Source organism: Penaeus chinensis, chromosome 18 (assembly GCF_019202785.1).
Source record: "Penaeus chinensis breed Huanghai No. 1 chromosome 18, ASM1920278v2, whole genome shotgun sequence".
Taxonomy (NCBI): domain Eukaryota; kingdom Metazoa; phylum Arthropoda; class Malacostraca; order Decapoda; family Penaeidae; genus Penaeus; species Penaeus chinensis.
The window spans coordinates 12,958,165-12,974,532 of record NC_061836.1 but is presented as its reverse complement, the minus strand read 5'-3'; the positions used below and the strand labels follow the sequence as shown (position 1 = coordinate 12,974,532).

General features: G+C 35.8%; 1 protein-coding gene across 1 annotated transcript in view; it reads right to left on the bottom strand.

The window, feature by feature from the left end:
• Window positions 1-389: 389 nt before the first annotated feature.
• LOC125034836 (39S ribosomal protein L39, mitochondrial-like) overlaps window positions 390-16,368 on the bottom strand; it is a 17,854-nt gene continuing 1,875 nt past the window's right edge. Inside the window, exons 2-9 of the mRNA XM_047626847.1 lie at window positions 12,895-13,089; window positions 11,749-11,864; window positions 11,321-11,444; window positions 10,535-10,596; window positions 10,181-10,340; window positions 9,731-9,903; window positions 9,331-9,378; window positions 390-555 (exon numbers count right to left, since the gene is read on the bottom strand). Coding sequence (XP_047482803.1) covers window positions 484-555; window positions 9,331-9,378; window positions 9,731-9,903; window positions 10,181-10,340; window positions 10,535-10,596; window positions 11,321-11,444; window positions 11,749-11,864; window positions 12,895-13,089 — 950 coding nt within the window. The 3' untranslated portion in view covers window positions 390-483. The remainder of the gene's footprint in view (window positions 556-9,330; window positions 9,379-9,730; window positions 9,904-10,180; window positions 10,341-10,534; window positions 10,597-11,320; window positions 11,445-11,748; window positions 11,865-12,894; window positions 13,090-16,368) is intronic.

Here is a 16,368-nt window from a genome sequence, read left to right as displayed (position 1 = left end):
AATATTTTTAGATATTTTTCTGTAAGCTCGCACTGAAAATTTTAGTTATCTTTTTCATAGCATTTAATGTTTAGCATGACATTGATCCCATACTGCAAGATGTTGAAATACTTGAGAAATCACTAATTCAATGAGGAACTGATGATACATGAAAGCCCTCCAGAAGAAGTTGTATTTATTGCCATATTGCATTTTTAAAATTCAAGGTGAGTAAGTACCAGGAAGAAAATAACTACTTAGAAACTCCAGGTCTCTTACTAGCTTCAGGGTTTGTTCTCAAGGACAGCTTATATTACCTTGGCCACCTGATTCTTAAATGTCTATGTAGAGTAAAATAACACATTGAATTATATGCTAATATTTAGGTCTTCATTATATCAAACACATTGTTATTAGTTCATTTATTTACAGATTACTCTACAGTAACAAAAACAGTTTTACATTCTTCTTTTTTAAGTGTTCTTTGACATAGAATTTTATACATTATGATGCCCTTGCTTGCTGACTTGGGAGAGGCTTGTCCAAGCTAGGAATGTTCGGGAAACGTCCAGAATTCTGAAATGAAAAATAGAAAGTTTAATCATGTTATAATAATGGTTAATGGTTAATGATTAAAAAAAAATAAATGTGCTGGACATAAAATTTTGTACAGCACTACAGAAAGCATAGTAGTGAAAAGGGTAAAGAGGGGGTTCTTCAGGAGTTCATGATTAGATGTGCAACACATCAAGTTATATAGCAGTTTAGGGTAGTATGGGATTGAAAATTTATAATAATTACAATCTGATTATAATTTAGTTTAGTCTTATGTTTTGGTTTGACAGGCAGTCTGTTTATTTTTGCTTCTAAACTACCCCTTGTGCAAGAAATGGCCAAGGTTACCATCCACTCGCAGTGTGGGATTTGAACACAGGTCATCAAGATTGCTAAACAAGAATGCTACCACTGCACCACATCCTCTTTACCCTAAGGAGGGTAAATAGGGTGAGTAAATGGGGCAAGGCAGGGATTACTTAAAGGGGTAAAGGGGGGGGGGGGGGTAAAGGAGGTAAGAATGACTAGATCAAATGGAAGATACAGGTCTGAGAGACTTTCAGTGTAGAACAGTTATTATGAAACAATGAGTTAAGGTAAAAATGGGTGTCATAGAAGTAGTAGGGGAAAAATTAGGGAATGAGACAAGGCATCAGGGGGAAGGGGAGGATCCGGGGAAGGCCACTATTGTGACAAAAGGGAGTCAAGTGTGTCTCCAGGAGGAAGGGGTGTAGGGGCAATCATGATGAGGGAGGGAGGAAGAATGGAAGGAAGAATGGAAGGAAGAATGGAAGGAAGAATGGAAGGAAGGATGGGAGAAAGGAAGGATGGAGTGAAGGGAATAGGAGATTTAGAGGGTGGCTGAGGGATAGGCGTGTTTATCTAAGTCATGATTTGAAAGTTCTGAATGTCCTCAAGAGTTTCTGAAAAGAAGTTGGTAGAGGAGGTCTGAGAAATGATAGACATCTGAGGAGCAGCGGAAGAATTAGGTGTAGGAAAGGATGAAGTAGATGGGGTGTAACAGTTGATATGGTTGGACAGTGCAGGACTCTACCAATATAATCTTCATGGAGGAGATCATGTCTACAGAAGGTAATCATGAAAGTACTGGTGTAGGACTTTTGGCAGCCTTTGGGGGGGAATAGAACTGTAATGATACTGCATCATAGTCAATGAGGCAGGCCAGCAGGTTGTCTTCAGTCTGACCAATCCTTGTTGTAGACAAAGCAATCATCCCGATGGAAACAGTCCCAGTCGTGAGGCTGGGCAGGAATAGGTTTGCCAGTGAGGTCAGTCAAGGTAGATAAGGCATGAATGATTGGAATGGTTGCGGAAGGAAAAATTGCTTATTTGTTCTTGGAGATATTGTTGGAAGATGAGGGTATTGTCAGAGTAAATGGGTGTAAGGGGAATCACAAAAAAAAATTATCCCACTTAGCTGCACTACAAAGAGTATTCTAAAGATTTGTATGAGGATGGGAAGAAGAGGGAGTGGTGCTGAGTGAGATAGTACTGCAGGGAGGTGGACAATAAGGATGAAGAGTAGTAATAAGGGAGGGAGTTGAAAATGAAGACTGGAGGATGAGATGGAGTGGATGATGTTGGGAGAAAGAAAGGAATGTTTTTTAAAGGTTGGGTAATAACCTGAGTGGGATGGACTAAGCTGACAGCAGGTATCGAGAATGGGGTAGTAGTAGCAGTGTTCAGTCATGATCAAAGGAGAAGCAGGGGTTGATGAATCAGAAAACTTTAGTCAGTTGATAAACAGGTAAGCCTCAATGCCCCTAATAAATTTACAAAACCATTATTGGTCATAGTAAGCCTGGAGTATCTATGGAAAGAGACGGTTTAACCCTCAGGGTCCCCCATAAGGGCCAGATAACTAAACAAGGGAATACTGAGCCCATGGCTCTCAGAGGCTGTTCAGGAGTGACCCAAACCCAGCCTTTTATCCTTTCAACATGGCTCTCACATCTTAGGAAGTAGACAGAATAAGAGGTTAGAGAAAAGAAGGAAAAGGAAAGGGGGAGAAGAACCAACCATACAATTTTGGCTGAGCCAAGCGCTGAGGCCAAGGTAGGGGGAGATCTCCAATATGGGCTTTAGGCTTTGACTCCTAAGTCCCCATGACAACAACAGGCATAGTTATAAATGAGTATTGTTGTTGCTTTTTCTTGTCTGAACTGCATTATTTCACATTTTCTAATTCCTTGAGATCTAGTTATTATATATATATGTTATTATATATATAGGTTATAGTGGTCAGATATAAGTTTAACTGGATGTATTAGCCTTATTTACCACAATCATGGCTTTCTGCATAGAGTGTGGGCTTTACTATTTCCCCCAACCATGTAAGGCCTGTCAAAAACTGAGAAGCTTATTTTCTGCAACTTTATCATCCACTGAGGCATATATGAGTGTCACCATATCCACAATTCCCCATGTAGGCTTCTACCTCTGCTAATCATGTTTTCCATTTCTTTCTCCTTGGGAATGGACTATGGTGAGTGTGACTTTGTAATTCTCAAACTGTATAACTTATTTCATTCAACCAAAATGCCTAACTTTTCCTCTCCCACACTGCCCCTCCACATACTTGTACTTAAGTAGCATTGAGTTACATCCTGTTTTTTACTATTTGTACACTTTTATTTCTTGGAGATAAAAGTATGATTTTGTGGCTGTATTTTTGTTGCTGTTGTTGTTATTTACAGTAATATTCCCCATTTTTGTTCTGAGGGCTAATTTTGCACTCAAGTTGACATTCAATTTGTTCTGGTACATAAAAATCAAGATCTTCAACTGTAGGCAACTAAAATTAGCTTTAGTGAAACTTGGAAAATATGAACCTTTTTGCAGCTAGGGGAACAGACAAACTGAAGGGTTTGTATTCTTAGGGGTTAACTCAATGCTAGCTGCTTTTCTCCGATTCTCTATGAGTGAAGGGTGTGGCACCTTTCCTACCTCTGCATTTTTCCATAACTCCCAGGAGGCCTATGCTCTATCTTCCTTCTTTTACTTTTAGAATATTACATGAAGATACATAGATACATAGATACATAGTTACATAAAATACCTATGTAGCACACAAAACTGACATGTCAGGTGTAAGCGACCCTTGGTAGAGTTTTAGATTCACTTTCCTCAATCAGCCACCCCCAAACCCATGCTCTTTGTTATTGTGGGGGGGATGGGAGACAGGGACTGAGGTCTATTGTTGGGGACCTTAGGCCTCAGCCCTCAGCTCAACCAATTTTGTATGGTCTTTTTTTCTCCTTCTTTCCTTTTCCTTCTCTTTTCCAACCCTTCTGTCTATTTTCTAAGGTGTTAGACCTGTGCTGAAAAGATGAAAGGCTTGCTCTATGTCAATGCTGAACAGTCTCAGGAACCCGTGAGCATGTTATTCCCTTGTTTAACCCCATGCTGGCAAGAAAATCCTGTACTGACCTTACCTAATTTCACCTTTCCTTGAATTGCCAGGAAAAACATTTTTTTTTTTTTTCACTAATGCTATGAATATCGATGGTGTTATTTTTATTATAAACATTATAATTACTATAATGTTATAAACATTAGTAACAGCAAAATAAGATAATGTAAAATATTTTTGTAAACAAGGAAAAGGGTAAACAGCAAGACAGGCAGTACTTGTAATTGGCTCACTGGTGACTTAGTACAAGTGTAGGCATCTATGTGTAAAAACAATTAATAAAATAAACTCACAGTGGGCTTGCCATGCCCGTAGGAATTGGGTTAATCATCTAGCCCTTACCCCTCAAGGGGACCCTGGGGAGTAAGCCATTTCATTTCCTCATGTATTTCAGGCTCAATAATGAAGATTTTGTACCTTCATTAGGGGCATTTAGAGTTGCCCCTTCATCAACTAGCCTATCGGAATTTGACTAATCTGGTTTTCTGACCCCTTCCTCTCCATTGACCATGGCTCCGACCACTGCTACTACTGCTCCCTACTCAATGCTTGCTGTTGACTTGACCCACCCAGGTGATTACTCAACCTTCAGATTACATCACTTCCTCTCTCCAAACATAGACATCCTACACAGTCTTCTTAATTTTCTGCCCTCTCCTCCATCAATACCACTCTTCATCCTTACTATTCTCTTCCCTGCAGTATTACCTCACTCAGTACCACTCCCTCTTCCTCCTGTCCTTGTCCTTTGACTACATCCACCTCTACAAACTTTTTGAGTATTCTTTTTTAGCCCATCAAATTGGGATTGATTCTTTGTGATTTCCTTTACAGCCCCTTAATCTGACAATTCTCTCCTCTTCCAACAATGTCTTCAAATCAAGTAGGCAATGTTTCCTTCCACAGCCGTTCTAATCATTCACACCTTGTAATAGTTACATCTGAGTTCCAAGCTCATGCATTATCTACCCTGACTGTTCCCTTAATACTTGTACCAGAACTGTTTCCATCTCCCCAGCTGATTGCCCTGTCTATGACAAGGATTGGTCAGACTGTGAAAATGATCTACTTGCCAGTACTGTTGACTATGGTGCAGTATCAGTCAAATTCTACACCATTCCTCTCCAAGGCCACTCTAAGTCCTACACCAATCTTGTTAAGATTACCTTTAAAGACCTCCCCAGAGAAGTTTGTATAGGTGGAGAGTCCAGCCCTGTCTGACCACAATGTTAGAAATGTTGCCGTTTTTGCCATCCTGTCAAGCACTGCTGCTTCACAGTCTTTTTCCTTCAATGTGCCCAATCTGATCATGACTTTTCCAATTACTCTTCACAATCACATGTGCCAATTGTAGTGGCTCCTAAAATATAATTATAGAAGCTGCCCTACCTAGAGTTTCAAGTCTGAGGTAGCAGTTCTCATATTCAAACTAGGCCTCACTCTATATAAGGACAGAGATTTTTCTCTTGCTACTTACTCCAATGCTGTCCTTTGCTCTAATCTTCTCCTTTCTTCCCAAGATGTCCCTTACCATCCTACCACTACTCTCTCTCTTTCCCAGTCAAATTCTTTTGCCATTCTAAAACCAGATACACCACTTTCCCAGTCCCTACCCTTCCTTCTCATTTAACCTGTCGCACCAGGTAATCAAAATGTTTCACAACTTTCTCTACAACACCTATCTCTTCCTCTGTTCCTTGAACTTCTGTCTCCTCTTCTCCTCCTCATAAAATAAACCTTCATTTCTCAGACCTTTTCACCCAGCTCCCCTCCAGAAACTCTTGGGGACATCCATAATTTCTTAAATATAATCCTAGAGAATTTGCCCTCTCATCCACCCTTCAATCTCTCTACTCTCAAACTACCTGCTAACATCCATCCTCCACCTCCTTATGTTCCCCCTACACCTCTTCCTCCCACTCTCTTGCAACACGCCCCATCCTCCCCTTCTCCACTGCACCTTCCCCCCCCTTCTTTCCCCATAATCCTTTCCATTCCCTCCTGGATGCAGATGTGACCTTTCTGTCACAACAGTGTTCTTCAGATCCTTTCCCTCTTGATGTTCTTACTGATACTTCACCTAATTTCCCTGTTCCCTTGTCTCATTCCCCTGGTTCTTTTCCTGCTATTTCTCCAATATCCATTTCTACCCTTATTATCCAATGATTGCTTTACACTGGCTCTTTTGCACTGTTCCTCATGCACGTTCCTCTTTCTTCCTCAGACACATAGATCCTCTCCATTTGATCTAATTGCCCTTCACCCTTAACCCCTTTTCCCCTTTTACTAATTCCTGCTGTACTCCATTTGTTGCCACTCTTTACCCTTTTCACTAACATACTACCCGAGAGCCCTTTGAAATATAACACATTTGTCCTAATCATTAACTCATTTTTACCATTTTTGTCACAATACTCTTAAACTCTGTTGTATGACCTTAGATGTCTAGCACATTTATTTCTTTTAATCATTAACCATTCCTCAATCAGGCACAAAGACATTTCATCTCAGATTGATATCCTCTGCACTATGGTGTTTTTAATATCTCTAGTGGCCAACCTTCATTGTCTCACAGTTAGTAGTGCTTACCTGAGCTCTGGTGTTTACATTTTAACCCAATGCCGACAGGTATGACATGTGTGGACGTGCTATGCCCACTATGAGTACTTGTTTGATTGTTTTTACACAGAGAAGGCTACACTTGTACTAAGTCACCAATGAGCCAGTTACGCGAACTGCCTGTCTCACCCGTTTACCCTTTTCTTTGACTTACGAAATATTTTATGCTATCTTATTTTGCTGTTACTAATGTTAAAAAACATTATAATAATTATAATGTTTATAATAAGAATAACACCATCAATATTCATAGCACTAGTAAAAAATATGTTTTTCCCGCCATTTCAAATCAGGTACGGTCACAAGGTCTACTAACTGACTCCTTTATGGCTAAGCACTAGCAGAGCCATCTATGGGCAGACATTTCACAAAAAATATAGAAAATAGGCACAGCATTTTCCCCATTTTTTGTTCATTTTCCCTGGCGGCATTGGGTTAAAGAGGCATGAGGTATGTTGCTGTTTGGGCCTACCAAATTTCTCAACATATATCTAGTAAGAACCAGACAGTTCCTGTGTCTGCAAGCACAATTAATTACTTTTCCTGTTCCTGCTATATCTCTTACATATAGGCCAGTTTCACCTTTTTACTATATCTACTACTATTTATATTAATGCATCATGCAGTGATCAACCCTGAGCATTTATTCTAACTATAGTGTTTGGGCATTGGGGCAATTGTTTAACTTTACTGATAGTGGTGACATAATTTGTTTGTTGTCACTATTAGATACAAGCACCTCAATTGAAGAGAAACATTAAATTTTTGCAGTCTTTGTATAAGCAACAGCTACAAGTTATTAGATATGTTTGAAATACTGAATGAGCTGGGCACAAACAAGGAAACCCTATATTACAAGGGCTGGATATCAAAAGCTTTAAAGTTAAGGGACATTGGAGGCCTTAACTGTCCTGCTGTGCCCTAAGTCACAGTCCAGCTAAGGTGCCATGTCTCAGATTTAGCCATGTATACACAAACATTTTTTCTGGTGCCATATCCCTAATTTAAAACCCCACACTGTCATAGGTCACTCACAGCATCGGATCTTAAGAGACTAATCACAAACCATAAATTGTCATCAGCTGAGTTGTTTGTCGTGTCCAGTTTGTGGCAAAATGAAACTTTTAACTAATATCCTTCCAGAATTAGTAAAGCAGAAGAAATATGTGATTCCTTATAAAGAACACTGACCTTATTAATGGAATGCACGAGTATCATGCAATATAGGAACAACGTATTATCTCCTCGAGAGAATAACTAATATTACAAGAGTAATTTTTGCATTGAATTTCCTACCCATTGCCAATTTAACAGAAAATACTTAGAAGTTTTGAAGATTTAACTATATCTCTTTTTTTTTCTCTAAATCTTCTTGATACTAACCCACCTCCCTAAAATGAAGATAATAATAATGTAAATGATGATATTAATAGTATATTAACAGGTAATAATAATAATAAAGATATATATAAATAAGAACATTACATCCGAGGCAAAGACAGCACTTATCTTGTTTACAAAGAGAGTGAGATACATGCTTATTGGAAAAAGCAAGTCACAGTATATTAAAATATCACATTTGCGGTTTTACTTAGTATTCCAAGATTGGTTCATTCACACCTGATAACACTATAATTAAGCAAAACACAAACTGTAAGGTTGTTTTAATTGTTCTAAGGGTGAAAACATGTAATTTATGGTTTGCCATAACCTGTTAGGGCTGTTCTCCCTCTGCCTTACTATGGTGAGTGCATTGAAGGAGCACTCAGCCATAAGCTACAGCACCCTAAGGTGATATAGTCCCATAAAATGTTTAAGTATCTGGCCTCTGTCCAGATAATCAAGTTACCTACAAAACCGACATTAGGTCATGCAGTATGCCAATCATAAATCTGGCTAGGCTAAATTAATTCATAAGCATCAATAATTGATCCTTTGCTATTTCTCTATAAAATCGATGACACAGCTAACTAGGTCCAGTTCTCTACTGAATTACCTAATGTACATAGATGACACTAACATTTTCATATCTGCACAAAACATGTATCACAGCCCTTATTTTGAATAGGAAACAAAGCAAAATCAATGAGCAGACACACACTAATGGCTTCATTCTAAACCTGGCAAAAATTTTTATCTTTTTTTTTTACATTGATTTCAAAATGAACCCTTTTGGGCAATGTCATTGATAATAACTTCTGGAAGTTTCACACATTGTTTCAAAAGCTGTGGACTACTTTACTGAGTCTGAGAACAACTGAATAAACATATGTTAAATCTCCTTCATAACAACCCTGTGTATTCCATACTATCATACTGGAGAATAATCTTTTGGGGCAGTGCAGCATGAACTTCCAGCCACAGCTCACAGATGGTAAATTCCACCCATATTTACTAGAATAAATAATTCAAAAGCCTTTTCCTAAATACCTAATTTAGCTTTGTGCACTCATGGCGAGTCATTCCTGTCATCCCAGCCTTCTGACATATTTTCCAACAAAGCCCCTTCTTGTTACCTTGGCTCTCAGTCAAATTTTTCCATTATGGCATATTCCTGTTACTTGTCAAATTTGATCATAAAGAGATGATCACAACACCCTGATCCACTGGGTTAATACTTTAACAGCTTGGTCAAACAGTTTGTCTCTTTGCACCACAAATGTATCATCTACAGCATTGTTATTTTAACTACTTACAAAAATATTAATTTGATATAATACTCTTCACTTAGGAATAATACTCACAAGTTGTGCTGCCCGCTCCTCTAGCAATCCATAACTGAAGTGGTTTAACTAAAAAAAAAAAAAATAATAATCAGTAATCATTTTGACTTCATTATTTATGATCAGAAAGAACTTAAACATCTGTAAATCTAATTAGAGCAAACTTTATATAGCTACTACTTCTTTGTTTTATATCTGCTTTTTACATAATGAAAAAGATTTATGTAAGAATTATGAATTCAAAAAAGCAATATGAATTACTTAATATATTATCTTACAATCTATCTCACAAGAGAAATAAATGCATATTTCTATAAATAACTGCATGGTATAAACATGCAGAACTAACAGAAACTAGACCATTACAGAGAAAAACATATAGCATCTAGATTTTTGCTATCACTCCTATGCAAATACCCACCATTATGCCTTTGGGCAGAGCAACACCTTGTATTCTGAAGAGCTGTCCTTCCTCAGTCTGAATTGGATGAACACCAACAATGGAGACTTTCCCAAGATGACCAGTATTGCTAATCAATGGTCCACAACTCATGTCTATAAAGTTTCCCATTTTATAAACGACCACACTGTTACCTGTAGAAATATATTGTACATGAATCCTAAAACTTTGAATTTTCAATATGAAAAGCCTTGTTCATTGTTTATTTTACATTTATTTGTCTAAATGTTCGATATAAAAGCTTTAAAGCAAAATCTTCAGAAGAAGACTAATGGTACAAGTTGTAAAGACTTTCTGACTTGCCCATTTCAGATTATTTTTGTTTTACTTTTCCCATCTACCTCTTCTCTCTCCAATAATTATATGTACATTTTCAACAATAGTGTCACTCCATAAAGCTATAAAAATTACCAGAAGAACTTTGGGCTGCAATAAAAGGAACTTGTCGCTTCTTATACTGATTATCAGCAAACATTTTGAGGGCCAAACTAGCATCCACTTCAAGTCTCTCAAATCGATGACCAGCCATACCAAGCTTCACCATTTCTGCTGACAAAGAACGTAACTCATCCTGAAAAAAAGAAATGCCTGAATTATATTTTAGGTCAATTAGATTTAAACTATGAATATTCCACATGTACATCACTACCAAGTCAGTTCTTAAAATGCACATATATTATACAATACACAGAATCACAACAGACTTCTCCATTTCTCCTATTTCAACTACAAAATAAAGAAAAATGCATCCACAGTAATAGTTACCTTGGTTGGTTCCCAACTTGGGATCTTCAGGTCAGCATCATATACAAAACTCCCACTTCGCACTGTGAATATACAATAAATATATAGATAACCCCATAAAGAAAAAAGAAAAGAAAAAAGATAGCACCGAATGAAGAGAAAACAAGAGGATAAAATTCACTGTTATCATTTTTTTTTTTTTTTAATGTACATACCATGTCATAAATAAAATGCAACTGAGCAACAATACTCAAAGCCTGAATTTCCTAAATGCTTATTGAACTGGAAAGTAATGCTAAATCTTATATAATGAATCTTGCCTTTGTATAAACAAGGCTAAAAGTGAAATATGTATAAAAAATACTATTTCTATAAAGGGGAAAAATGGAATCTTACAAATATAACCAGTAGATAATCACAAATGTCAAGAGGATAAAAGTTGTATTCATTACCTAAGTCAAATATCTCTGAAACCTTTTTGGTAAAGTTCATCAAATGGGAGGCACTACGTCTATACCATTGCATAAACATTCAATATTGCATTTATTATTTTTTTGAAATACTGAGTGGAAAAAATAACTTATACAATACCTGCCAAGCCCAACAAAGATCAATTTATTCTTTTATCTCCATTTCATTTTTCTCTATTTTTAAACCATACAACTTTTTCTATATACTGACCTACATATTTTTTCCAAAGCCATTATCAGATGGATTTGGGCCATCTGTAATAACAGAACAAGGAATAACTTAAAAATCTATTTTTTGTTTATTCTATCAAAACCTAAGCTAATGGCTACTACTTACCATTAGGAGATGGAAAAGAACAAAGCTCAACATATAAGTTGTCTTTAAATGCTGACTCCAACACAGCTCCCAGCATAACAGATGCAGAACGCCAAAATGCTTTATTGACGTAATATGGATCTTGCTGTAAAATAAGAACAAAAATAGTAAACGTGTGTGGTAAAATACGTCAAACTACTTTTTAAAGATTTGTATAGGAATACATCAATAACATGCAAATAACAATATATGGGGCGATACAAATTTCTAATCTCCATGGTAAAATAACTGAATATATGTACGTATATAACTTTTTCTGTGTGATATATATATATATATATATATATATATATATATATATATATATATAGTATAATATAATATCATTTCTCATTTCATAAGATATAGACACCAGTACTTTGTAACACCTAAATATCAATTCTTATTACCTGTCTGAAGTGCAAAAACCGAAGTGTGCAGTCATGTTCAATGGGTCGATGCATATCCCACACCTGTCCATCAATTTCAGCTAAGACAGATCTCTCAAGTATGTTCTGATTAATGTCTGAAATTTTTTAAAAAGTATAAAAATCCTATTTCATATATAATCAACCTATTCCTGCCATAGTGCTCTCCACTACAGTTTTCTTTTGTCAATTTTGTTTGCACACAAGTGCTCAGCCATAAAGGAGCTAATCAGCAGGCCAGTGTGACCAGAGCTGTTTGGTAGGACTTGTAATTAACCCCTAGATGACTAAGTACATGTGGAGCCATGTATGTATAAAGACAAAAAAAACACAGAGGTCATGGCATGTATTTTTGCCATTCAGGCATCATGGGTTAAACACACTTTTCATCCATTAATCCTTCATATACAACTAATCCATTAACCCATCATTGTTTGGGATGGTTCTACAAGTCACATTGATTTGACTCTACAAGTACTAAGTCACCTATCTAATGCATGTACTTAAGCCATTTCTTTGACTTTTGAAAATATTCTTTATTATTTCATACTGCTATCAGTATTGCTAATAACATTGTAATCTTTATGTCAAAAATAATAATAACAACCCTGAAATTAACAGAACCACTTTTTTTTTTTTCTCTCTCTCAAAGAAAAGTGAGGTCACATAGGCTCCTTGGTGACTGAACAATTGTGGAGCCATCATGGTAAATACATTTCATAAAACAAAACTATAGTGGACATTACTCGTTCCTGACAGCAAAGTTTAATAAGTGGCACTTGCAAAACAATGGTTAATTATTTTTTCCTTATTCCTTATAATGTGGTATTTCTATTTAGCATCAAATAAATTAATGGGAGCCAATAATGGTTATTTTAGCACCATGAAACTGAAACTCCTATGAATGAGAAGGAATAACTTCACAGCACATGAAACATATCTTACACATCTGAAAAAAAGATATACAATGGAAAAAAAGAAAAAGAAAAAAGAAAAAAGAAGAAAAGAAATTTATATATGTACCTCTTTTAATAAACATCTTCAAACATCTCCCAAATTCTTCCTTTTTTTTCATAACTTATTACACGTTCATTAAAGAACAAAGAAGTCTGCATTTCGTATACTTACGCTGGGCACAGTTATAGGGAGTTGAAACATTCTTGTTCATTACAAGAGTGCATTCTTCTGGCTGGTCACAGTATTTAACTGTTATCTTCTCCACATCTGTAATGTAAGAAGCTTGCCGTTTGGCTTCCTTGTTGAAAAGTTCAGCCCGTTTTTTCTGAACAGCAGCATTTGTGAGGGCTTGCTTGTGATAGAAACCTAGAAATAGCATAATCAGTATCAAAACATATAACATCACCTGTAGTTACTTTTAACCCAAAGCCGACAGGCATGGCATGTAAGTACATACCATGCCTACTTTGAGTTTACTTTATTAATTGTTTTACACATAGATGGCTACACTTGTACTAAGTCACCAATGAGCCAACACTGAGTACTGCCTGTCTACCCTTTTCCTTGATTTTCGTTAATACTTTATGTAATCTTTTATTGCTGTTACTAATCTCAATAACATTATAGTAATTATAATATCTAAGATAAAAATAACACCATCAATATTCATAGCATTAGTAAAACTAAATTTTTTTCCTGCCAATTCAAGGAAAGGTGAAATCAGGTAAGGTTACAAGCTCTACTAACTGACTCCTTTGTGGCTCAGCACTTGCAGAGCCATCTATGTGCAGAGACATATCACAATAAATAAAAAATGAGCACAGCATTTTCCCAGTGACATTGAGTTAAAAGGTAAATAATTATCAAAATACATTTTGTCAGAAGGTATACGGTCAAATATTCTTAAAATCATGTTTCTAATTACTACAGGGCAAATTTAATTCCCTTTAAGATTCAATTTAAAAATTGATAAAAAAGTGCATTACTTTTGCAGTTGTTCATTTGTGTTTATTTCCTATAAAACTTGCATATATATACTTGTTTACTAAAAATAAATAGATTCCATTAAGCAAAACAAAACACACACCCTCCGTTCAAAATATGTTGCATGTAGCTTTGATCAACTGATTGTTTTTTTTCTATACAACGAATACTCTTGGTCTATATTTATGCAAGGGCTTCTATTTCACTCATCTAATCATATAGCAAATCTGATTTTCATGAGCATAATTCATTCTTCATGTTATCTTTTACCTTTTAATGTACTAGTACCTGTGTATCTGAAATCATCATAGACATATACACACCTTTCAGCATAATACAATTTATGCTCTTGTCGTAATTACCAGATTACATATCGGATATATAGAATATGTTTTTTGTATAGGATATTTAGCATATATTTTTTGTTAGGATGTTTAGTAGTTTGCTAATCAAAACAAGTACTGATGATATACAAGACAGATAAAATAGTTTTAAGTGTTGTTATTAGCTAACTTTAATAGAATTTAGAGCTTAATCAACAAAGTATTTAAAATGACATATGGTCTACACACAACTGATGCTTGTATACTTTTATGTGTGACAAGGAAATAATGTCACAGAAGATCCACCAACTTACCAAGGTGTAATGGTCTTTTTTCTCTCTATATATAAATCCTGTCATAGTTACATCTACCTTCCATCGAAGAACACAGCTTATTCTTCACATATAAAGACATTGTATATACCCCAGTGGCCAAGCAGTTATAATCTCAAAATAGAAAGGATATCCTGACTGTGTAATTGTTCTATCTTCAAGTGAAGCACCAGTACCATAAGACACAGAAATGCTGTATCTACACAACTTTGCAATCACTGTTTACAGGTGGCTTTTAATACACAGTCTGGCCAGACCAATGGCATCATTAACTAGCATGTTCAGTGCTAGATCATATAAACTTTATGGATCAAATAGACAAGATTCCATTCTCTCCTACTAATACCTCAAGCTATCCATGAAATATTTAATTCCAAAAATTATGCAGGATTAATCTTTACAGTATGGATGCAAAAATCTAGGATAAATTGAAATTGATATTCTTGTAAAGGACACTCTCCAATGAATTGCCTTAAGAAGATCTGAGGAAATATCAGTTGATTAAACATCACCCATATTAGAAACACTGGCTAAGCACCTGCTGTGACTTTATCAAAGCCTTTCATGTTTTTCTGCAATTGATATTTTATTCAGTGATTGTATGAATGAAATACAGTCAAGACAAGTTCCATCGAGGCTACTTATTAGATCGGATTCATTTCTTGATGAGAATTATCATTTTAACTATGAAATAGGACTGATCATTAACTTTCAGATTATTATTAAATGACAAAATGAAATGATTTTTTTCTACAAATGGTATTTTCAAACACCACTCAAACTGGATGGTACACAACCAAATGATGTTACTAGATGCCACATGATTCTTAATTAAAAAGAGTTAAATTTGCTCAGGTTTTTGTTGTTACTCTAAATTTAAATACAAACTCATATAAGATATTCAATCATATTCTTGATAACTACAACTTTACTATTGTTAATAATATGCCATATTCATGTCAAAGCATAGTTCCCATACTAAAACACATTCTATAGCCATTTCTCATGATAACTTTATAGCTTAGTTGTGCTAATTTCTCATCCTTGATGTATAAAGTAAAGTATGCCAAGAATATGCAAAAAGTTTTTGAGTTTTTGCCTTGTGATTGAAACTTGCCGTGTTCAGTGACTGATGACTAGCATCTAATTTCTTACAAACTAGAGATGCAATGTCAAGTAGCCAGAACTGCCTTTGCTCTTAATGCTCTGGCATAGACCATCAAACATCAAACACATATATTCTGGGAAGAAAAGGCTTGGACTCTTTTCCTATTTGATAATAAATCACCAGTGAGGTAAGGCTATATTTGCTGGATTGCTAAGTTAGGGAGGTTCCACTGATTGGTGTGTAGGTAGAGGTTGGCAGGCCAATGTCTTCTTCACATTACTAAAGTGTATATCTTCTGCACCATAAAATATGGCATATGGAAACAGAATTGTGATACTGTGCCAAATATCTGGTCAAAATTCAACATACTTAAAACACACTTAAAAATTTCAATGTGAAGTTTCCCTAAGCTTAGGTTGAGACAGACACATTCCTATATAATGCTAAGTAATTTTTCCATTAGTTATTTCTGTTGCATAAATCAGTATAGTTTGAATCTTTATAAGGATATTCTAAATATATCATAGAACCTTTGCTATAATGTGGGAAAAACTGTATGAATGAGGGGGCTTCAAAAAGTTTGTGAAAAAAAGACAATTAAGACTTCTGCAAATGTTGGTACTAGCCTTTAAGTCCGTCTGAGTAAAACTGAGGGTCATGTGATCTGAACCATATCAAAGCAGCTCTTTTTACATCTTCAACTGATGAGAAATTGGTAACTTTCAATTATCTTTTAAAATTTGGAAACAAAAAGAAGTAGGATGGGGCTAAATCAGGCTGTAAGGTGGATGTTGGACAATTCCCCAATGAAATTCAGAACAGCCCTTGTATGCTAAGCACCATGAGCAGGTGCATTGTTGTGGTGGAAGAGAACATGTTGATGCAGCTTTCCAGGGTG